Genomic DNA, 24,407 nt, shown 5'->3' on the forward strand with positions numbered 1-24,407 from the left:
ATGATAGAATCGCTTTTCTGTTTTCATTACTTACTTTGCGTTTCATTCTGTACATATATTTACCATAACTGTATTAAATAATTAGTTCAGAGTGAACTGAACAGATGGTTCTTGTTGTAACAGTTGAAATTAGGGTTCTGGGTACGAGTTAGTAAGAGACAGGCTGTCACATGTGAAAGTTCTCAAGTTTATGCTCCTCGAAAAATATCAAGGTATTCATTATCCTTCGCGTACTACCAAAACTATCGATTAAATTGGCATTGTGGAGTGGTAGCAGCGCAGAAAATTGAAGTAGTGTGTGCGCCACAACATCAGAATACCTTGGGTTAATTCAGCCATCTAAATTGTGAATTAGCTTGGAGGTTAGAAAATAACGTTAGAATTCTGTGTTGAATCTCGGATGCCTTTTATTAAGATGACGCCTTGGTAAAATACTTTGCTGATGCTTAAATAGGCCTTTGATTAATTTAGTTACTTTGTCCACAGGTCTCGCCTGTATATCATACACGAAAAAAATATTACCTCACGCCTGTTTACTCCGCATTGCATTGTCTGGCTGAATCTGACCACAATAAACAAGATAAGTTGGACGCTCTTTATACCCACCGTATCACCCGAATTTCTCCGGGTTTACCTCAACCACGTTATTGGCTCATATTATTATTACCACGTCATTGATTGCACCCCCTTACCGCAGTTGCAACACACTGTTGGAGTCGTTCTCGGATGATGGAGTAACTGTGGCAGTGAATTCCGAACGCTATGCTGCAATGTTGCAAAATTTCTTGCAGCCCAGGATGGAAAACATTGTTGAAAATGAAGCATTGGAAGACGTGTGGTTCCAGCAGGATGGGGGCTACAGCTCACACAGCCCGAATGTCACGCATGTTTCCCGGACGTCTGGTGTCTCTGAGGGATGATTTACAGTGGCCTGCGAGGTCACCTGATTTGAGCATTTGCGATTTCTTTCTTTGGGGACTTATAAAAGAGAGGGTGTTCAGAAGTCGCCCTCACACCCTACCACAGTTAAAGGAACGGATTGTTGCAGCAGAGGTTATGGCCATACCTCGCCATATATGTGAACGTGCTGTAGGAAACCTCCGAGAATAACTCCAACAGTGTGATGCAGCTAATGGACAACATCTTCCTGATATGGTTTTCAAAAGTATTTTAAATGGTATGTTATGCTAACCTCGAGGAAAATAATTTTTATTCTTTATGTACCTCCATTTATCTTTTATTTCGCCTCAAAACTGCTCAATCGGTTCTGCCTCACCATCTATTAGCTAGCTAACACATTTAAATTGTATATTGTAATTAATATATAACAAATAGTCCAATAGTTAGTTAGAGATTTCTTATAGCCTTATACGAATTATAGCTAAGCTGCTAGCTATGTACAATGTATTGCAACACTTGATGTCTCTGTACAAAAAAAAATGCAATTCATTGGAACCTAATACACATTAAAGGCAACAAGTTTATATTCCAATTTGTCATAGTACATTTATACTAAACCATGAATAACAATACCTCAAAATAAATTAAAGACTGCCACTCAATATATTTAAATATATGAAAAATAAAAACAAAATAAAAAAATAAAAAATCATGATTTTTTATAAAAAATCAAATGATTTAATCACATGATTTAAGAAGTTTGATTTAATCAATGCCAACCCTGCCACGAATAATAGAAAGAAATAGGCTAGCAGATGCTATTTTTACCTAAACATTTTAATAATTTTCTATGAACTGCAATGGCGAAAATCGCCCTCAGCCATCAATTGTAAAAATGTTACAAATGGTTGAAAGCAGAAGCACATAAATTTTGATAATGGTAATCTGGTCGGTTTGTATCACAGATACTTTTTTTGCGAGATGTAACCAGAGAAACTCTTCCTTTTTGCCGATCCTCGTTGAAAAGAAGATCCGTGGACGATTTCTGACTTGAGTGGAACAGCGGGGAAAAAAACATCAAGAATTTACCATGCTTATGGAAGCCAAGACTTGGAAAGCCTCATTGGCTCTGGCGTTCGCGACCATTCTCCTTGTGGATTTTAGTCTGGCAAGTCAACGGCACCGCAGGAACACCGAAAGGAAGTTGAATAAAGATCAACAATTTACATCACTCAACTCGATGTCTAATGAAGACGATGCTAAAAACTAAACTATTCACTGGACTGCTCAGGAAATCAATCAAAATTCATCAACAGTGAACTCGACAAACTTCAAAGATTTATTCGCAAATAAACGTCAAGACTGTTCTTCGAGCTTTTTTATGAAAGGCAACAAGCAAATGAGTACAGGAATTGTCACTCCTCCGCTGACTGAACAAAAATTACATTTAAAGAGTGAATCTTTCGACTTCTGCATCGTGTCTGGAGGCGAAGCAAAAATGGTCTTCAAGTTTGGAGGAACCGCAAACGTCGAGGTACTTCTACAGCAAGTAAAACAGTCTCCCATCCAGAACGTTACATAGAAAACGTTGGCTCTGGTAGCTTCCGAGAACCAGTAACTAAAATAAAATAATTCTTCATCTACGAGCTAACATGTGGGACCACAAGCTATAAATTCCAGTGAACCGGCACAAGTCGGAATAGATTGTAGCTGCTACCACGGCGAAATTGACGACCAGACAATCAAACTTTGGGGATCTTGTGAAAAAGACAATGGCTGCTCACCAGTATAATCGGTGGATGTGACGGAAAGATCAAAAGATGCTCTACTCACGGACAAATTGAGTGTGATATTATCTGCCACTAATGGAGCTTATTGGTGGCTGTGTCGGACGAGGGCAGAGGATTTGAAAAACATGGCATTTCCTCAACCGTGACGAGGGACTAAAATGGACGAATATTGATCACTTAAGATCGCTGTGCAATTGGAAATGAGAAGTTTTCCTGCCTAAATTTTGAAAAAAGTCTTTACTTTCTTGATGTATTCCGTCGCGCGCTATGTGAAAAACTGTAAAAAGTTGGGGTCATCGTTGAATATATCTACCCTGAATGTCTGTCAATTTCTAAAATTCATAAAAGCTCTGTTCTATCATATTATATATATTTTTGTTCGTAATCCAAAAAAATATATGAAACAAAATTTTATTTTAACATTCAAGCTACATTGTGGATATTATTGCAAACTAAAATTCTCAACGACAAGTAGATTGGGGGATTATTTGTATATTTAACGATTCAAGTTTGACGCAAACGCAAATAATGTAAGTGAACAGATTTCGACCTCTAAGAAGACTTTTTGAGAACGTAATTTAAACTGATTGTAAATCATCATTAATATATTAACTAAATTTAACGCCGTTGAGAAAGTTGTCTATGCTCGATTTATTCGAAGGTTACAGGCAAGCTTTTAGAGTTGTCCTGCTAGCGTGACGTAAGTGTTTGTTACGATACGATGCGAGTGTCGTAAGAGTATTATACGACACACTATGAGGCTTGTTGCATATGCAATACCACGATATGTCTTGCCTGCTCCTGACTTCATGAAATTGCAACGTTATGCCCTTTACAAACGTTATCTTCACCCAAGTATTGATTTGAGTGTTTCTGTATTATTTGAACAAAATAAAGAAAGAAAATATGATGTGGTGATTCTTCTTAAATCTTAAAATTATGTTTTAGTTTTACGTTAAAGTCGAAATTTAAGTTAAAATTCACGTATGATCATGAAGTATAATCTTTCGTATAAAAGAGTGTGGAATGGTCTGCTCATTATTTTATGTTGAACTTTTTAGATTGGAAGCCAAGAGGAATTTTCAAAGTGATTATGCATTTATTTTTTTTTATTTTTATTTTTTCAAAAAGTGTATCTCTGAATAATGGTAACAAAAGCATAAAGGTAAAAAATTTCATTTAATTTCCCCATAAAAAAATTAGCCGGACTTTATGAAATTAAGGCAATAGAAGTGTGTAAAATAATTAGTTATTTGAAAATATCTAGTGTCGAAGACAAATCTGAACATAAAAATTAAGATGACACAAGTGGATATAAAAATATATACTTTATTCTGCAATGTTCAGATTTGAGCAGGTATTATTTCGGTCTATATACCACTCATGCAAATTGAATTTTTATTGTCTACTTCAGATGCCCTACTATTCATTAGATGAAGTACTTAGCTAGTGAATATTAGTTTACTAATCGATAAATTCGCATGTATAGCCTGATATCGTGTACGTTTTTTTTATGAACTATTGATGAAAAAATTGTCATGGTAAATTTGTACAAAGCTTCGCTTTCACTTAACATCGCTTTCGATTTTCACTTTTTTTTACTTTCATTGTATCGGCATGAAATGTCATCGTGTCAAAACTTATAATTGCTGGTTTCAAATATTGAAGCGTACATATTATTGAGATTAATGTCCAAATAATTGTGATATAATAATATGAATAATAAATATTTTCACTGTCCTTCATGTTCAATTTATATGACTTTGACTTTTTGGCTCACCACTCATTCGTCATTTCTACTATTAATATCATTTCATTATCTTTGTATAAAGATATTCCATTTTTTATTTGAATGAAGATAAGAATTATTCAGAATTTCTTTCATATTTTGTGAAAGAATCTAAGACCTGCACCAAAATTTCGATAAAAATCTCCGGATTGTTTCCACTTTGTGAAGCAAAAAAATTAAATTTGTTCAAGCAATCAACTAAAGAAATATACAACTTTTTATCAGATATTATGAATATTTTGCCATAAAATTTACATCGTTGGCATGATAGACGGATAAAATTGTCTGCTAATAAAGTTGGAATTTCAAGAGTTAATTCTTCATATAAAAGGATTTAAGTGGACCAAAGTGGGTGATCCTGACATTAAAACCGTTGAATGTACCTAACGAATTTATAATTACCAATCTAATAGAAGGAAAAATGTATTAATAACTTTTTACACGAGTTCTTCTTTATGGTTCGAGCCATACTTTCTTACTTGTAATTCAAGTTTTTTTCTGCCTCGATTCAATTAATAGCGATGCTCGAACCAAGTTTTGTGCGCAATTGAAGAAAGAAAATTATTTTATGGTTGGTGATTATCTTATAATGGTGTGCTATTTATTTAAGTTATTTATTTAAAAAATCAAATAAGGATATTGGATTTTTTAAATAAATAACTATTGATGCTGGTAGATAATTACTATTGTTATTAATAAAACTTTAATTTTCAAACTCCTCCTTAGCATGATAATTTTTTAACGCTGTTCAAATAACTAGCAAATGAAAAACTAGTAGAGATGACCTTGAATTTTAAAATATTTCATGAAATTACATATTACAAAATGCTTTGATTTAATTACTATGCTTCAAATCAAATTTTTTCGTTTAGAGATTTAATGGACGCATGTGTACAATAATATTTTTTAAGGTATAAAAATTAAAATCATTCTATATTATTAGAAGTTCTTATCATTATTTATGTTATTATTATTATATTATTATCATTATTATTTAATAATATATTATATTTATATAATATTTTAACATTCTCATTTTACAAAATACTGATGAAAATAAAACCGAAAATAGGCATATACCTCTTTGCGACTCCCGATGCATCTCTTCCAGTCACCGTTTCCTGACTGGAATTATACGTTATACCTAGCGTTTCTTCGAGCAGTTTCTCAATATATAATATGTAGAGCAGCATTGGTACTCTTGCGAGACATTTAGGACACTTGCGAGACATTTAGGACACTTGCGAGAGCGAGCGTGACCAGGATACGGGCCTTGCGTGACACGCACGATGTTGTTCAACACCGCACATACAAAACGTAGGTTTTGTCACACGGAGCATCATAAGGTTGGAATATAGAGGAAAAATGGAAGTCGAATGATTTTAACTCTGATTCTACTGATACATTAACTACCTTCAATGATATTATTTGCATCCGAGGACTCGAATGAACTTGAGTTGATGGAAATATTGTTTTTAGTTTAGAATGATTTTTTCATTGAAAACTGATTATAACCAAAGAATGATTCGTTCGTTATAACCTCTGGTCATGTCTTACAAAATTAATTATAGCTTCTTATCGTGTTGTGTAAAATGTATTATAACTTCTTATCGTTTCGTGTAAAATTCATTATTTTATGCCAGACCGTTTCGTGTAAAATTCATTACGATGTCTTATCGCGTCGTGCAAAATTCATTGTAATGTCTTAATGTGTCATGCAAAATTCGTTGTAATGTCTTATCGTGTCGTCTATAAATCATTATAATGGCTGACAGTGTCGTGTAAAATCAATGTCTTATCCTGTCGAGTAAAATTCATTACAGTCTTCGGCTATGAGTGAAGGACAGCTACAGTATACATGTATATAAGCTCCCATCAATTACTGGGAATTCGTGCGGAATTCATGTGGATGAAACACAAGCGCCACAGATTGACTTTCATTGAGCAGTGCGCTCTCCATTTGTTAGAGTTCAAAACTACATAAGAAAATATCATTTGCTATGTAATATAATGATATAATAATGAAGCTGTATGTAAAGCGAGCCACCTAATATTCAAAAGGGTAATCGTTAACTTAAAAATTGGAAAACTAGTATTAAGTTAAATAAAAAAGTAAAGTAAATACAAAACCCCACATTGCCTTGCTATTATCCTAAAAATTGGATTTATACATTTGAATTTTAAAGGGAGTTGCAACTGATATAAAAAGAAACAGAAGTGACTTGCATTTCTTAATTTTGTATTAAAATTTTGTGTAAATTTTACATTCATCTATTATAATTAGCTAATAATTGAATATATCAGTTCCAAAACCTTCATTAAAGATCGAACCCCCTAGTCTATGTTCTTTGTTTAACATCTGACTAAGGAATAATTTTTCCAGAACATAGAAATACAATAAAATGAGCCGTATGATTATGAAAAAATGCATAGACGAAACCAAATAGCTTTCGCCGTTCGTAATTTTCATTAAAATGATCTTTTTGTTTTTATAATTGATGTCCCTTGCCTTGTTGGAATGCACAGTGGAGGAAATGTTTGCATTTCTGGTTATGAAATTATACCAATTTTATTAATAAAAGTGAAAAATTCATGACATCAAACTAAAGATGATGGTTCTAAAGATTAGTACTTATTGGTGCGTCTATTTTAAAATTTTCGAAAGCGCAAAATAGTTGAGAAGTGAGCGAAAATCTACTATTATAAGATGCCTATTTTCTCGTATTACTAAATTATATAAAATCGTAAGACTCGTACTTTATTGAGTAAATTGAATAATGCAACGAGAACTGGAACTAATGCATGTAAGTATATAATCAGATGAATACATTTAATACTATAGGTATAATGGTTTAGAAATAAATGCTCAGCTAGATTTGCCGAGTAAATCTAAATGTTTAAAATCTAGATTTCTACAGAGTTAGAAGCTAGAATCGTAGCTCCTATATGCAACGATTATAATAATATAAAGATTGTAAAAAGATTTTAATTTGGAGTGTATCGGATTTGGTGTATCCCGGAGATGACTAAAAGAAGATAATAATATTTAAAGTGAGTTTTTCATCGAATTATTATCTTTTTATGGAGACATTTCCAGACGGATAAAAATACAACTGAATATTAATAGCAACATTTTATTCGTTTTGTCTAAACAATATTACAATTAACACATAAAAGCCATGAAAATTCTCCTTCACATACTCTATCAGTCTTCATATTGTTCATCGTTTCTAATGTCTGTTCGCAAACACATAGTTTCGTATATGGTTGAAATGTATAAGAATAAAAATATTTGCAACAGTCTTTTTTTGGCATGGATGCGAAATTTTTCTTTCCGCAAAAATGCATAAAATATTTGTAAGTGATTCTTCGAGATATATATTAAACTGTCAAAATTGGTGAAGATTAGATATTTAGTTATCATAAACAAAGACTAGAAACTCAGACGCCAAAACTTTAGAAAAATATAACCATCTCGTTGTAGTCATAATTTTTATTTTAACTGATATAAGTAATTATTAAATATGAGATCCGAATTAACCTAAGTTAGGTTACTAATTGAGACGGGTTACATCCCAAACTTCATGCTGGTACAATTTAAAGCTATTTTAATATCGGCAAAAATAATTCCAATATTAAAAAATTAACTATTTCTTGTATGAAATGAAATCAAACTATTTATATAAATATTTCTCAAATGTACAGTAATACAATTTTTATAAGTTTTTTAATATTATGTGATAGTTTGTAGAAAATTAATGGTAACTCATGTTGGTAAACTTTATTTATTTTTTTAAAAGGCCTTCCACACTCACCATTCCAATGAACCAAACCGTATATGAATAATGAATTTAATTGATTTAAGTGAAATTAATTTAACCTAATAATGGAATCGTACAAATTAGTTTATTGAAATACCACAAGTTCCGACGAAATATCTAACCTAAGTAATGGAAATTTTCGAAGTAATCATTTTGGATTGAGTCCTGATTTGAAACTCAGATTTCCACGGAATCGTCGTTCCGATTGAAAACAATTGTCCAGAAGTCAATTCAATACATTTCAGTGACCATGCCATTAACATAACTTTCGATCGACCTAATGTTCAATTAACTTCTCGACAAGAATGTCTCTATTCCTCAACATTATTCGATGAACTTTCGGTTTAAGTGCTCGTTTTTTCACTATAGGTCAAACATTTCGAGATTTTTCGAATTGTACATTTTATCTATACATATGTGGATGAACCATTTGATTTTCCAGAGCAATCCCCTTTTGGTTCAGTATTTTTAAAATTCGATTTATGAATTATTTTATAATTCAACGTGATTCAAGAATAAAGTTCACAGTTCTGTATTTTGTCTACGGGAAGAACATGTTGTTGATATCTCCGTCTAGCGCTGTAACTTGGTTGATGTAATAGATCCTGTTAACCATAGCGTCCAAGTCTATAACTCTGGACCCTGTTTTCTGTGCAATGTTGTCTTGAATAAATGACTTGAGTCCTGCTTTGATGCATGCCATTTGTTGACGATTGCGCGTGCATTGCATGAACGATAACACGCGCTGGATGTTGGTGCTGGCCAGATGTGGGATGAACGTCTCGCAGCCCTGGTGAATACAAATAATGGGTATTGTAATGGACATAGGATTAATTAGAGAGGTTATATTTACTAAATTGGATATATATGCTGTAAATATCTATGTGTAAATGTGTTGACTATAATTTTTGAACATTGGAGTAATTAAAACGATTAAATTTGCCATAATGTTTGTTTGGAAAGGTTAATTTTTTCTTTGGATTTTAATGATTCCGAACATTAGATGGAAAAATTTTGAAAAAATTCGAGAATGTGTAGTGTTCAACTTACTAAGTATTTTGTCATGGAATAGAAAAAGTTAGCATAATTTTTCTAGGGCATATAAAACGTAAACCTAACAGGTATTTAAATATATCAAATTAAGATCTGAACTTAGAATAACCGAAATTATAAGCAAAAAAGTGGTGTATTGAGTTTAAATTCTGTGACACCGCATTTGTGAAAAATGTGGTAAAAATAACTCTAAGAACTTGATGATTTACCAACAAGAGGGAATATTTTGCCATACCTTTAAGCGATAACAGGAGTGCGAATAAAAGCTTAAACAAATGCGGAAAAACAAAGGATTACTGCTAATCCATTTTTACAGGTATGAAACACAACGTGCAATATACCTTAAATTCCAATAATCTACTCTAACTTAATGTACATCGCAAGAAAAACATGTTTAACTGGAACACATTGCTCGGAAAATCGACGAGAAAAGGTCTCAACGGCATTTCAGTGGTAGGCCAGAACGTGAAAAAATCACCGTGTCGCCGTTTTTTCAATTTAAAACAATAAACCCATACCATATAAAAAAACGGCGAAACGGGTTGTTTTCACGGAGCAGTTGGACACTAGAAGGCCGGGCAAACCTTTTTCTCACTGTTCTTTTGTACAGTGCATACATTTACTATATTGCAAGAAACAGCAGCAAAGGAGCTAGATAAATCTAGCTATTTTATCTATTTAAAATGGCTTTAAAAACTATTTTCTAGAGATTTTAGTTATAGAAAAAACTAAAAGAAATTTTTCTATAGGTTTTAGCTAGTGAGAATAGCTAAAAAACTATTTGCTATAGATTTTAGCAATAGAAAATAGCGATAAATGCCATTATACGTACAGTGACTCGGTGACACTCGTCCAGAGCTCGTATGAAGTCCTCCTTCACTTCAGGAGGCAGGTTGGCTCGACTTGTGTTCTCTTTAATGACATCAAAACGCAGTTCACCGTCCTCATTAATCTGCGTCATGAAATAAAACTCTGTTTTCATATTAGTGCGCCAAACAGAAACGCAGTTTACCTTCCACGTTGATCTGCGTCGTGCAATAAAACTCTTTTTCATATTAGTGCGTCAAACAGAAACGCAGTTCACCCTCCTCATTGATCTGCGTCGTGAAATAAAACTCTGTTTTCATATTAGTGCGTCAAACAGAAACGCAGTTTACTGTCCTAATTGATCTGCGTCATAAATAGACGTCGTGGTTTTCAGAGTAATGCTTCAGAGATATAGACAGAACATAATCTGCGTCAAGTAAGAGACGTGGTTTACATAATAATGCGTTTGTTCTGCAGACATTTGGACTAGTGCTAAGAGAAGTCTTGAAGAGTTTCATATCGATCGAAAATTAATGTAAAGAATAGTTTCTCTAGAGTGATAAAAGGATTTTCAGAAACTTTTTGCTGCACATCTAAATTTTCAAGGCAAAAAGATAGAGCAATTTTTCGGGTATAACCACATACTAACGAATGGCGAAACCGGGCACTTACAGTCCAAAATTCACTAACCATGCTGACATTTTTATATATTCAGATGATGCAAAACTCACGACTCCATGAGCCCTAAAAACTCCAGCATGGAGCATCACTAACTACTCCAAGTGCTTCCACTTTGCCCCTTAGAACTCCAGCATTGAGCAACACTTACGACTCCAAGGACCATGAGATCAAGACTTATGGCTCCATGGAGCAACACTCACGACTCCAAGGACCCTGAGATCAAGACTTGGCTCCATGGAGCAACACTCACTACTCCAAGGACCCTGAGAACTCAAGCATGGAGCAACACCCACGACTCCAAGGACCCTTAGGGCAAGACTCGCGGCTCCATGGAGCTAGACTCACGACTCCAAGGACCCTGAGAGCAAGACTCACGGCTCCAAGGAACCTGAGAGCAAGACTCATGACTCCATGGAGCAAGAATCACGACTCCAAGGGCTTCCACTTTCCCTTTCCAGCATGGGACAACACTCACGAATCCAAGGACCCTGAGGGCAAGACTCACGGCTCCATGGAGCAAGACTCACGACTCCAAGGAACCTGAGAGCAAGACTCATGACTCCATGGAACAAGAATCACGACTCCAAGGGCTTCCACTTTCCCTTTCCAGCATGGGACAACACTCACGACTCCAAGGACCCTGAGGGCAAGACTCACGGCTCCATGGAGCAAGGCTCACGACTCCAAGGAACCTGAGAGCAAGACTCATGACTCCATGGAACAAGAATCACGACTCCAAGGGCTTCTACTTTCCCTTTCCAGCATGCGACAACACTCACGACTCCAAGGACCCTGAGGGCAAGACTCACGACTCCATGGAGCAAGACTCACAACTCCAAGGGCCTCCAGGACGCAGGTATGGTTGTCGAGTTGCTCCTTGACACGGCGTTCCCGGTCCAGCATGTTCTGGACGAACGCTCTGAACGCGTCATCCTTGTCTTCCTGTCTTATTTGTCTTCGCTGATTAGAAATGGAAATTTTCAATTTACAATAAGAAATAAGAATGAGTGTTTGTTTTCATGTATTAATAACACAATGAAAATTTTTATTTCATGCTGATAGATAAAAATGCGATAGTTCTACCCATTAATAACATGATAAAAAATTTCCTGGTATTATAAATAATCAGTATTAAATAACATAATTAAATTTTTAATAAATTATTGATGCAAGTTCTCAAAGTGTATAATGTCCACATTCATTTTAGTGATTTACGTTCAAAAAAAAAAAAGAATAATTTCACTTTTTAAAAATTAAGTGTTATCACTGCCCAGTTTAATTAAACATATCATTCATACTATGCCATGATTTTCCTGTAAACTCATCATACCTAACGTAATATCAAAACTATTAATTGTCTGTTTTGAGTAATAAATCTGATGACGTTATGGAATTACTATTCAAGTTTTAATTTTCAATTTAGAATTCATTTCTCTCCTTCGAAGCACTTCTCACCTGCCGTGATCTCAAGATATTTTCGCCGTCCACAGGATGAACGAAAATAGGAATCTGATCCTGTTGGTAAAATAATAATAATATAATAAGGATAATAGTGAGTGGGATGAAAGTTCAGTAAATGCAATAAATATTGAGAGGGTAATTGAATGTTTATTAAAAAAACACACATGAAAAAATGAAATCATCGATCTTAAATACCAACTGCATTGGTTCATTAAATAAACTGCTTGAAGAACTGCAATAAAGAGGTATAAAATGTTTGATTAAACTATAATTTAGAAAAAAACTAATTTCTGCTTTAAATGACTTAATTTTGGCATACTAACAAACAGCGTGAACCAAATAGGCTGGATGGCGTTAATTGAAAGGTCTGGATGCGTCTTGACAGAGCTGGACAGAATGGACGGATGATGCTGGATGGTCTGAAGCCCGGAGCTGGATCGATGATGCGTCAACTCCGGTGGATTGGTCACGAAAAGTTGGGATGCTCTGCTAGGTAGGAAGTTGTTGTGATATTTATTACAGGCGAGCTTAAAACGTGCTTAAAATTTTGTATCAATATATGATTGGAAATCAAAACGAAATTTGAATTTTGAGTCAGATTTGTATCTATCTTGAAATAAAACTTGTATCTATCTCAAAAGTAAAAAGCACGTTAATCCGTATCACGCGAAAATATAACAATCACTATAGTTTATAGATATAAAACGCACGTTAATCCGTATATTCTTACTGAAATGTAACAATCACTTTGGTTTATAGACATAAAACGCACGTTTATCCGTATATTCATGCTGAAATATGACAATAACTATAGTTTATAGACATAAAACTTACGTTAATCCGTATTTTCTTGCTGAAATATGAAAATCACTATAGTTTATAGATAAAATAAATGCTAATCCGTATTTTCTCGCTGTAATATGGCAATCACTATAGTTTATAGACATAAAACGCACGGTAATCCGTATATTCTTACTGAAATATTGCAATCACTTTAGTTTATAGGTAAAGGACATAAAACGCTCGTTAATCCGTATTTTCTTGCTGAAATATGGCAATAATTATAGTTTATAATATTAAACGCACGTCAGTCCGTATTTTCTTGCTGTAATTTGACAATCTCTATAGTTTATAGATAAAATAAACGTTAATCCGTATTTCTCGTTTATATAGGACAATAATTATAGTTTATAGATATTAAACGCACGTCAGTCCAAGCTCGGAGGTGACCGAGGCTTGCCGCTGGCGTGGCGTTCTGCCGGTCTGGGTGCTGCTGCTGGGGACTTTAGGGAGCCTCCTGCTGCAGGCCAGCGTCAGCAGCTCCACCTTGCGGCTCCACGCGAACGACAAGTCGTCGCCTAGGCAGTCCCGCCACATCTGCACATGAGGATTATGTGGTGGAATGATGGGGAAAAATTTAATTGATTATTGAGGGATCCTCGCGAATGACTAGTCGTCGCACAGGCAATCCCGCGACATCTGTGGTTGAGGATTATGTGGTGGAATGATGGGGAAAAATGTATATTATTATTGAGTGGCTACAAGAATAGGTCAAGTCGTCGCCTAGGCAGTCCCGCCACATCTGAATATGAGGGTTATATGCGGTGGAATGATGAAAAAAATTAATTGTTTGATTCTTTTTTGTGTGGCTACGCGCGATCGACTAGTCGTCGATCGTCCATACAATCCCGCCACATCTGGAAACTGCGAATTTGTTGTAGAATGATGAGGAGAAAATTTAACTATTCAATTCTGTATTCTGCGGCCCCAAAGAATGTTAAGTTAAGAAATGATGGGGAAAAATTTAATTCATAATCGTGTGGTTGAAAGGATAGGCTAAGTCGTCGCCCAGACAGCCCCGCTATATCCAGAGTTTGAGAGCACTAAATTAAATAGCGAGAAAAAAAATTATTGAAAAATGATGATTAAAAAATAAAAACCCGTAGAAACATCACTCTGAAAATATGATAACAGAGAATTAATATTCAGAAGAAGAGTTGACTTGGAAAATAATTGGAAGTTAAGACCATAAGAATAGAGTACTAAAATTTGAAAAATAATATTATTAATGCCAGGTGAATAATTTTGACTAGGTGAACATAGTCGCTTGGATTAGGGCAAAAATATTGTAGTGGAAAGTTCGGCCTGAATTATTGGAAAATAATTTATTCATCATACATCAAAGATAAATAAAGAAAATAATAATCAATAAATAGCCATTTTATTAAGGCATATCATATATACATTAAATTTCGAACACATGATTGATTATTTGATGAATATTAGGTTATATGCTTTTTTTCTTCTTTCATAAAATCTATTAATCGCGGGCATTGCAATGAATAAAGAATAGAAATTATATTTTTTAGAATATGCAACATGATAACATTATAATACACTGCGGTACGATTGGAATTTATTGAGTGATAATTATGATATTATATTAGTTCTGAATGCTTACTTGATTAACTGCGTAATTGTGAACGAAGTCATCATCGGAGTTCAGTGCATGGCTGCCGCTACTTAAAAATGACACAATCATATAAAAAACAATCATCTCCGTTGATTTATTGTTCTTAAAAATTTCAGTATTTTATTGGTGTTTACATATACTTTTTATTTTAAAGTTTATTCGACGTAAAGATGCAGCTTTTGTTCCCGCTTTGAGTGAATTTTTCTTGCTACTTAAACGCTATTTATGTGATTGGTAAAATTAATCTGTATAATCTAATAATCTATATAAATAATCTAGCGTTCGAAGTGCGGGTCGAGTATCGTTTCCTATTTTGCTCAGAGTTTCGAAAAAAATACATTGTTAGAAAATTGGTTAGTTTTAAAATTTTTGAAATTTCATATTGATCATGCGTAGTTCAAGTTTCTTTAAATAAAAAGATATAATAGCAGTTTGTAAATTTTTCTGGTACATGGGGAAAATTTTATTCCTTCAAAGTGCACAGATAAAGAAAAAAGCACACACAGCTCTCGTCCATGTTTTTTGCATTCAAATTTTTTTCACAAACTAAGAGAATTTTCTGCAATGATTTTTAAATGACAATAATTTATTATTAATCCAAATTTGTATATAGATATTTTCAATGTTCATAATTGTTATAGCACAGCTCATTGACACAAGTGCGCACACCAACGAAGCGTACACGGTTGTGAGGGTCGGTTCAGGGTGACCGCCTTTATATACTCCAGCCTCCCCTTGGTCATCCGGAGCACGCCACAGGATTCGGAGAATAAACTAAGACGTGCAATTATGAATTCAGTAATAAATTGCACTTTATAATCGTGATTAGTTGTATAAGACAGGATTTCTGTTTTGATGGTCCAAGAACAGGTTTTCCCAGGTTTTTCCCTTGCCGGAATTAACTGTCTTAAAAACTGTCTTAAAATAAAAAACAAAAATTGCAACCGGTTAAAATTAGATTTATAAAGTATATGTGATCGTAAAATTTATAATATTTACTAACTATCCATTTATTTGAAGAAGACAATTAAAACAAATGCGCCATGAAATTGGTTGAAAGATTTTGTTATTTTGATAAATGCATTTATATATAAAAAGTATTTGATATTATGTCATTATCTTGAATAAGTAATAGAGGTATCTGCCGTGCACCAAGAAATTTCTACCAGTTCACTATCCCGAATAAATAACTAAGGAGCTGTCGTTCGTACTGTTTCATAATCCCAATAAATAACTAAGGGAGCTGTCGTTCGTACTGCTTCACTATTCCAAATAAATAACTAAGGAGCTGTCGTTCGTACTGTTTCATAATCCCAATAAATAACTAAGGGAGCTGTCGTTCGTACTGTTTCACTATCCCAATAAATAACNATATCCAAATAAATAACTAAGGGAGCTGTCGTTCGTGCTGTTTCACTATCCCAAATAAATAACTAAGGAGCTGTCGTTCATACTGTTTCACTATCCAAATAAATAAATAATGAGCTGTCGTTCGTACTGTTTCACTATCCCGAATAAATAATTAAGGAGCTGTTGTTTGTACTGTTTCACTATCCCGAATAAATAACTAAGATGGAGTAGCGTACATCGCGTGAGACATGACATTACGTTTTGTACGTCACTTGTTTCGGTCACAGCTCGTCAGTTACGACACTCCAGTGCATCGTGTGTGGACGATGGACAAGTCACTTCTTTGTTGCAGCAATGTAATCCTAGCATTAATAATAATAATGAGGAATAGAGGAAGTAGTCTCGGCTTGATGGATTGCATAATGTTGTATGTATGTATATAGGCAATGAAATGAACGAAACTTAATATTGTGATCATACAAAGTGTTTTATGTCCAATTTACTGCACTGTGCTCACTGTACACTGCACACTGTACACTTTATTGCAATGTGCTCACTGTACGCTGCACACTGTACTCTTTACTGCACTGTCCTCACTGTAGAATTTACTGCACTGTGCTCACTGTACACTGCACACTGTTCACTTTATTGCAATGTGCTCACTGTACGCTGCACACTGTACTCTTTACTGCACTGTCCTCACTGTAGAATTTACTGCACTGTGCTCACTATACCGTGGTTTTCAGAGAAATCTTCAGAGATTTAAACAGAAAATTGTCTGCGTCAAGAAAAAGACGGGATTTACAGACTAATGCGTTTGACCTGCAGACATTTGGACTATAGTTAAGAGAAGTCTTGAAGAGTTTCATATACAAGGTTTCATATACAATACAATCATATATAGCATATTTTCAAGGTACACTTTACTGCACTGTGCTCACTGTACACTGTACACTTGACTGCACTGTGCTCACTGTACACTGTACACTTGACTGCAGTGTGCTCACTGTAAGTTTACTGCACTGTGCTCACTGTAACTTTACTGCACTGTGCTCACTGTAACTTTACTGCACTGTGCTCACTGTACACTTTACTGTACAGTATATTAGTAGTTTGTATATTAGTTTTAGTAGTTTTGTATATTAGTAGTTTTTAAAGTCCAACTGGTAGAAATGAGCCCTTCATATAATTGAATAACTCAAACAATGATTAAAATGCGATTGTAGGTTAATCAGTATGGAGTGTTTATTAAACATGTACCTTACTTATCATTACTTTCTGTACCTAAGTTTATCATGATTATGCCCAAGCGGATTACACTGTCGACATTGAATTAACCTAATTTAAATTAATAAGTAGTATAGACAATAGGCCTATCGTCACACTTTCCATAAACAGCTTAAATCATAGGTTACCACAATCATTTACCCCGAATCTTACCCAACAAAATTAACTAATTACCTTCAATATTATTACGAACAATTACCCCGAATCTGCATAAACAGCTTAACAGGGTACCGATCATTTACCCAACAAAATTAACCAATTACTCCCGAATCATGAGTTTACCCCGATTTTACTACACTCTTTAACCGAAAACTCAGGACTTAACCTAGAGCGGTTGCCTGAAAAATACTTCTGTGGAATATATAATTGATTTAAAATTTTGAAATATTTTCCAGAACCGGGGTGCTCATCTTTATTAATCAACACAAAACTATAAGGTACTTTATACGTTTCATTACACAGTTCTTGAAACTCAATTACATTGTAGAGGGCTTGTTGTAAATTGTATTTTACTATTTTAATATTAGGCTTCTATTTAATATATAGGTTATATATAGGTCATTAAATATATAGGTATAAAGAAAGTTGGAATCGAGAATAGAGATTGCGGATTAGGAACGAGCAGTGAGAGCGTGGACTTGAAGTTGAAGACATCGTCACGTGTTGTGGAATGTAGCTGTTTGAACGAAGACTGTTAATTACCTCTGTGCCACGTGAACATGTGCTACGTATCCCAGTTTATCCAGAAAGTCTGTAATGATGATTGATGTGCAATAAAGTATTTTAATGATTGTTGTTTTTACCACCTGGCACCAGAACCTGCCACTATACGCAAGACAACACTATATTATGTTTTATTATATACAGTAATGCCGGACTATTATATTACATCCTAGCAGTTTAGCCCGAACTGAATTTTAATACACGATCCAGTACCAAAATATCTGAGGATCAAAACTTCAAACACACGACGAACTCAAACGTATCCACTGAAGAAAATGAACAAATTCCTATTAGTTGCCAACAGAAGATATGCCACTGGCATAAACGGGAAATGTTTATGAACAGACTGCGCGGATGCACAATGGTTCCCTATGCGGACTTTCACGAACTTTTAACTTTATATATAAAAAAATTGTGTTACAATTTTCAAACAATGGTATAATGTTGAGAAAATGTCAGCCAAACTGAGTTATTTTCACGTTTTTTTTTTGCGGTTGAATTTAGTTTTTGATCGTCGGTGATGGCCATAATGTTATTAAAGGTGGGTAAATCTCTAAAGATGAATGAATAAAATTTAATGAGGTAAAGTGAAATTTTTACTTCATTAAATGAATTTCTCACATTCTAAGAGACTGACATTTCTAATGGTATTTTAGATTATTAGATTACATTATATTGAAGGCGAACTAAATTTCAGCAGCGGTGATGAAAGTAAAAAGCTCAGTAACGCTTAATATGAGTAAAATTTGCTAGTAAAAGACTCTCCGATCCACATAACCAGATTGACACGTTATGTAGATTTCTAGAGGGATAAGTTTATGATGTATCATGAAATTGAAATGAGTTGAAATTTTTTATGTGGTCATTTATTTTTCTTGACGTTGATTGTTGGACCGCCTGGTAGGAATCTCTTGATAAACTCAGACTTCAGGATGCCTGAAACAAAGTAAAAATAGTTAATAAATTTAATCTATAGTTCAAAATAATCAGGATTGTTTTTTGTGGTTCAATACTTCTAGATTTACGTTACAAAACTTTCTCGCGTGTCAATGATTTATATATTTGTTTTAACAATTATACAAAAATTTCACGAATCTTTTATATTTCGTGTAAACGTGTATATATTAGATACTCATTGTCTAAAGATTAATTTCATATCGTAAATCCAAAGATGAATTCGATATTCATGCTTGAAATTTGGTCTCGTGAACGAATAAATATTACCATAATATTTTATACAAGACCTACACATGCATTTATTTAAGAACAGTCAGCGTACTGTCAAAATCACAATTCATGCAAATTTTTACAACGATTGTCATTAAAATTATGACATTATATTTTAAACCTATGTTCATTCGCTCCCGTGTTGATTTGGGTTTTGAGTCTACGTCGATTCTCTACCGTGTTGATTTGGATTTTCGGTCTGCGTCGTATTTATTTCTCTCTGCCGTATTTATTTGAGTTCACCTTCTTTATTAAATATATACTAAAGGTACACAGGAAAATCTTTCATTTTTCGCTATTTTTAATTAGACATGAAAGTAAAAACATTTATCATTAAACATTTACAAAATTAGATTCATTCAGAGGTTGAACTGCGGCTAACTATACACTTTTCATTGCACTGTAAATTCGGTGCCCAATAAATGTACTAACCTTGCATTTTAATATTGATTAGTCGCCCCAAAAAGTACAGACCCCAAACGGCAAGTGTGAACAGCAAGAAAAATACGGCGACGGCGACACGCGGCGAGGTCTGGACTTGGTATGAATAAGAATCTCTTTTGGTAAACCCTCTGTAAAAAAACCTGTTGAAGATAAATTTCCAATTAAAAAGATCACTGATGAATGTCTTACAAAGTCATGGTAGGGTGATCGATTTAACTGAGGACTTAGTAAAACATTTAACACTTATCGATTACCACGAAACGTCAAGAGATAGTGGGAGGTAAAGATATTGCATTGAGGTAAATAATATTGTAATGTTGTCAATTATGAACATACCATGTTATATATGAGGAATAATATTGCAGTGAGGCAAGTAATATTGCAATGTTGTCAATTATGAACATACCATGTAATATATGAGAATAATATTGCAGTGAGGCAAATAATATTGCAAATGTTGTGAGTTTGGAACATACCATGTAATATATGAGAAATAATATTGCAGTGAGGCAAATAATATTGCAATGTTGTCAATTATGAACATACCATGTAATATATGAGAATAATATTGCAGTGAGGCAAATAATATTGCAAATGTTGTCAGTTTGGAACATACCATGTAATATATGAGAAATAATATTGCAGTGAGGCAAATAATATTGCAAATGTTGTCAGTTTGGAACATACCATGTAATATATGAGAAATAATATTGCAGTGAGGCAAATAATATTGCAATGTTGTCAATTATGAACATACCATGTAATATATGAGAATAATATTGCAGTGAGGCAAATAATATNAGTATAGTATAGTATAGTATAGTATAGTATAGTATAGTATAGTACAGTATAGTATAGTATAGTATAGTATAGTATAGTATGGGCAACAATTTCGTGAAAAAAATTATTATACTAGTACAATTAAAATACAGATACTAAAAAGATATTTGTACGTTTAGAGTTTTTCTCACCAGCGTCGACGGGTAGATTATATAAGTGAATATTTTATTCACAGGATCTTTGACTGGAAAAAATTTTCTTAAAGTTTGCGATGCGGAGTTCGAATTGAAGCACAACTTCAAGATCAAATAACTCGAGTGCAGAAACTGAAAAAATCCGAAAAAATAGAAAAAATACCTTCATGAACTGTTTTTATTGATGCCTTTTCAACAGCAAAAACACAAAATCGAAGAATCACGCAAGAAAAAATAATTAAACTTTACAGTTCAATTTTTTATTACTTAGAGCTCATTTGCATGAATATTATTGATATATTATAATATTATGCTATGTTCAAACATAATTAACATAAAATCCTAATGATGTATTGAGTAAAGCGGGTAATTTACCATGGGTTTTCCATTAAAGAACTACGTATCTATACACATAGGAAGCTATAGGCAAAATTGATAAAATCGGCATCAATTGTTATTGGTATCATTTGGTTATATTGCACTTGAAAAGGATTTTTGTTTTTAATGGGGAACTGAGCGCCGTTTTGCTATGTTTGAATTCCCACTCTGCACGCAGTATTGCATCGTCAGCGTTGGACTTACAGCATTGAGAGCTAATAATGGACTTACAGCATTGAGAGCTAATAATGGACTTGCAGCATTGAGCGCCAATAATGGACTTACAGCAATGGACACCATTAATGGACTTACAGCACTGAACACCATTAATGTAATTACAGCACTGACTACCATTAAGGGACTTACAGCACTGAACACCATTAATGGAATTACAGCACTGAACGCCAATAATGGACTTACAGCACTGAACACCATTAATGGAATTACAGCACTGAACACTAATAATGGACTTGCAGCACTGAACACTAATAATGGACTTACAGCACTGAACACCATTAATGGACTTACAGCTTTGAATACCAATAATAATGGACTTACAGCACTGAACCCTAAAAATGGACTTACAGCACTGTAACACTAATAATGGACTTACAGCACTGAACACTAATAATGGACTTACAGCACTGAACACTAATAATGAACTTACAGAAGCACCAATGGGGACTTGCAGCACTGAACAAAAATAGTGGACTTACAGCATTAAGCACCAATGGGGACTTATAGGGGTAATAGACCGAAGTTTGATCGACGCCGCCCTCCTTCGGAGAAAAGTCCAGAGGCGTGCGCTGGAACGAGCAGACGCCCGCCCCGTAGCTTGCGAGGACTGCCAGCCCAGCGACGAGCTTCATGTCGATCATCTGAACGAACGATGAACAGAATTTGTAAATTATTAGAATTTACAACGGAATAAATTTTTTTAGATAATGAAACTTCAGGCGGATTTTGAAATAGCATTAAATGCAACTTCAGACTGGCTGTGTTTTATTTTCTTGATGAAATAATTATTATTATTTCAAATAATAATAATATAAGAAATAAAAAAAAACTTTTTTAGATAAAATTTAAAAATATTAAATTAAAAATTAAAAATGAAAAATTGTAATAATTTTATACGTAAATTTAATGCGAGTAATCAAAAATTAAGTGAGAAAATCTGTCATCATTGGTTCAAGGTTTCGCATAGGATATACGATAGGAAATTTGTTGAGCATTTGTTGGGAAAATTTGTATATGTGTTTTGGTATTAAATTTTAAAATCTTGCAAAAATTTCTCGTTGCGTCAATTCAAGTTGAAATCGAAATTTATGATTAGAGTGACGCATTGTAAATATACCAGTTTATTCAACATATTTCTTTTTAAAGAATTTAAAACTCTCAATTATTATACAATGCATTTCTTTATTGAACGCCACATTGAAGCACAATTTAGGTTGGCTCGAAATTAAATTCAATAACACGGAGGCCAGCCGGTTAAAAATAAATATTTTTCACAGATTACTAATTGATAATTAACTTGTAGGTTTTATGGTGTTGCTCGGGATTGACGATCCATGCAACATCAGAAACTCGTTATCTTGAATCCAGCTCATAAAAAGGCTCATTCATTGATGGATATAGAAAAACCTAATCAAATCCTAAATTTGTATAAACTTTATACTGACTCTATTAACTTTAATATAGCTCTCATTACATTCTCGTTTCAAAATATTAAAAAAAAAGATTTTCGCGTATTGTCAATTTGATTTATACTCGTATATATGAATTTAACTGTCATACATCAATCATTAGTCAAATTATTTCTTCTCACTTATGCAAAGCCTAACTATTCTTTTTTCTTTTACTATGAATAAATTTTCAGGTTCAGGTAATAACCGACAAGATAAGTAACCTCGATAAGCGCCCCAACAGCCCCTATATATTTACGGTTTTAAGTATTAGTCACACACAAATCAATATAAGATTGTCATAAAAATAATATTGGCGTCAACCCACTGACGTCCTACCTCAGAGGAGGCTGCTTTGCCACTGTAGTCTGGAAAGTTCGTGGAGTGCGTGAAAAAAAAAAACAGTTTTCGCACAAAGCAACACGTCCACCATCAAAAAAAAGGTTCACCCATCGGCTGCTTTGAACTCTATTATATATTATATCTTGCTTTACTCTGTTACACATTAATAATTTTCAGAGGATCATCAAGTGCCGGGTTGATGATACAGTAGTCCATGTTTGTCAAAATGAAATCGCCATATCTGGTTCAGTAATATAATAAAAAATGCTATTGTCATCACCAACTCAAGAAATTTATCAAGAGCATAAAAAAATGCTATTGTCATCACCAACTCAAGAAATTTATCATGACAAGTTTTTAGGTAAAAATATGATCGAAGAAAATGTCTCTGCAATGAGAAACAAACGTACTCAGTGGATGACATGTGTATGCAATGAGTTAATTAACCTCTAAGATCATACATATAGCGCCAGGTAACAATATAATGTTGCGATTATATCTACATTATAAAATTGCAAAATAAAAGTAAATATGGTGTAATCTATTTAAATAAGTGTTAATAGTGAAATCTATGCAAAAAATATCTCCAAGTATATAATGATTTCAACATTATTTCTCCTCTCGACTTCCATGCATACACAAAACAAGAATAAATTTTACACAACTTTTAATTGACAACTTGCTGCAATTATTACAGCTGAAAAAACAATTAAGAGAGCATAACTAAAAATAAATTTTTATTTTTATCACTGAAAAAGAACTGGAATTGTTAGAACATTCGTTATTATGGATTCGTTACCATTCCTTACTGTTATTCCACAGTCCATCTGAAGTTTCATTGACTGTTATTTTATAGCCAGTCTGAATATTCATTGACTTTTATTTCACCGCTAATCTGACGTTTCATTGACTTTTATTTCACAGTCAGTCTGAAGTTTGATTTACTGTCATTTCACAACCAGTCTGAAGCTTTATTGGCTGTTATTTCACAGTCAGTCTGAAGTTTCATTGACTGTTATTTAATGGCCCCTCTGAAGTTTCATTGACTTTTATTTCACAGCCAGTCTAAAGTTTCATTGACTTTTATTTCACAGTCAGTCTGTGAAGTTTGTTTTGCTGTCATTTCCCAGCCAGTCTGGAGTTTAATTTACTGTTATTACACAGCCAGTCTGAAGTTTAATTTACTGTTATTTCACAGACAGTCTGAAGTTTTGTTAACTGT

General features: G+C 33.8%; 1 protein-coding gene and 1 long non-coding RNA gene across 3 annotated transcripts; both read right to left on the bottom strand.

The window, feature by feature from the left end:
• Nucleotides 1-8,314: 8,314 nt before the first annotated feature.
• Nucleotides 8,315-15,086, bottom strand: LOC108681095. Of its 2 annotated transcripts, none has more exons than XM_018170082.2 (7): nucleotides 14,764-15,086; nucleotides 13,510-13,679; nucleotides 12,626-12,788; nucleotides 12,297-12,356; nucleotides 11,673-11,801; nucleotides 10,186-10,305; nucleotides 8,315-9,090 (listed from the first exon to the last, which is right to left on the bottom strand). In XM_018170082.2, the coding sequence occupies exons 1-7, from the start codon at nucleotides 14,857-14,859 to the stop codon at nucleotides 8,842-8,844; spliced, it is 987 nt and encodes a 328-aa protein (XP_018025571.1). In that variant the 5' UTR covers nucleotides 14,860-15,086; the 3' UTR covers nucleotides 8,315-8,841. The 2 variants fall into 2 exon arrangements, with proteins under 2 accessions (XP_018025571.1, XP_018025570.1); XM_018170081.2 differs by having other exon boundaries at nucleotides 12,626-12,791.
• A 3,266-nt stretch (nucleotides 15,087-18,352) lies between these two features.
• On the bottom strand, nucleotides 18,353-20,253 carry LOC108681096. Its single transcript, XR_001931467.2, has 3 exons — nucleotides 20,213-20,253; nucleotides 19,795-19,946; nucleotides 18,353-19,071 (listed from the first exon to the last, which is right to left on the bottom strand). It is a non-coding gene; the product is annotated as an uncharacterized LOC108681096 (long non-coding RNA).
• Nucleotides 20,254-24,407: the final 4,154 nt, after the last annotated feature.

This window comes from Hyalella azteca, unplaced genomic scaffold (assembly GCF_000764305.2).
Source record: "Hyalella azteca isolate HAZT.00-mixed unplaced genomic scaffold, Hazt_2.0.2 contig14929, whole genome shotgun sequence".
Lineage (NCBI taxonomy): Eukaryota > Metazoa > Arthropoda > Malacostraca > Amphipoda > Hyalellidae > Hyalella > Hyalella azteca.

Coding starts and splice junctions, on each gene's coding strand:
- LOC108681095 (XM_018170081.2), bottom strand. CDS start 14,859: ATGATTGTTTTTTATATGATTGTGTCATTTTTAAGTAGCGGCAGCCAT. Junction 12,357..12,625: donor CTATTTGGTTCACGCTGTTT/GTTAGTATGCCA, acceptor TTTTACCAACAG/GATCAGATTCCTATTTTCGT. Junction 9,091..10,185: donor ACGAGTGTCACCGAGTCACT/GTACGTATAATG, acceptor TGTATTCACCAG/GGCTGCGAGACGTTCATCCC.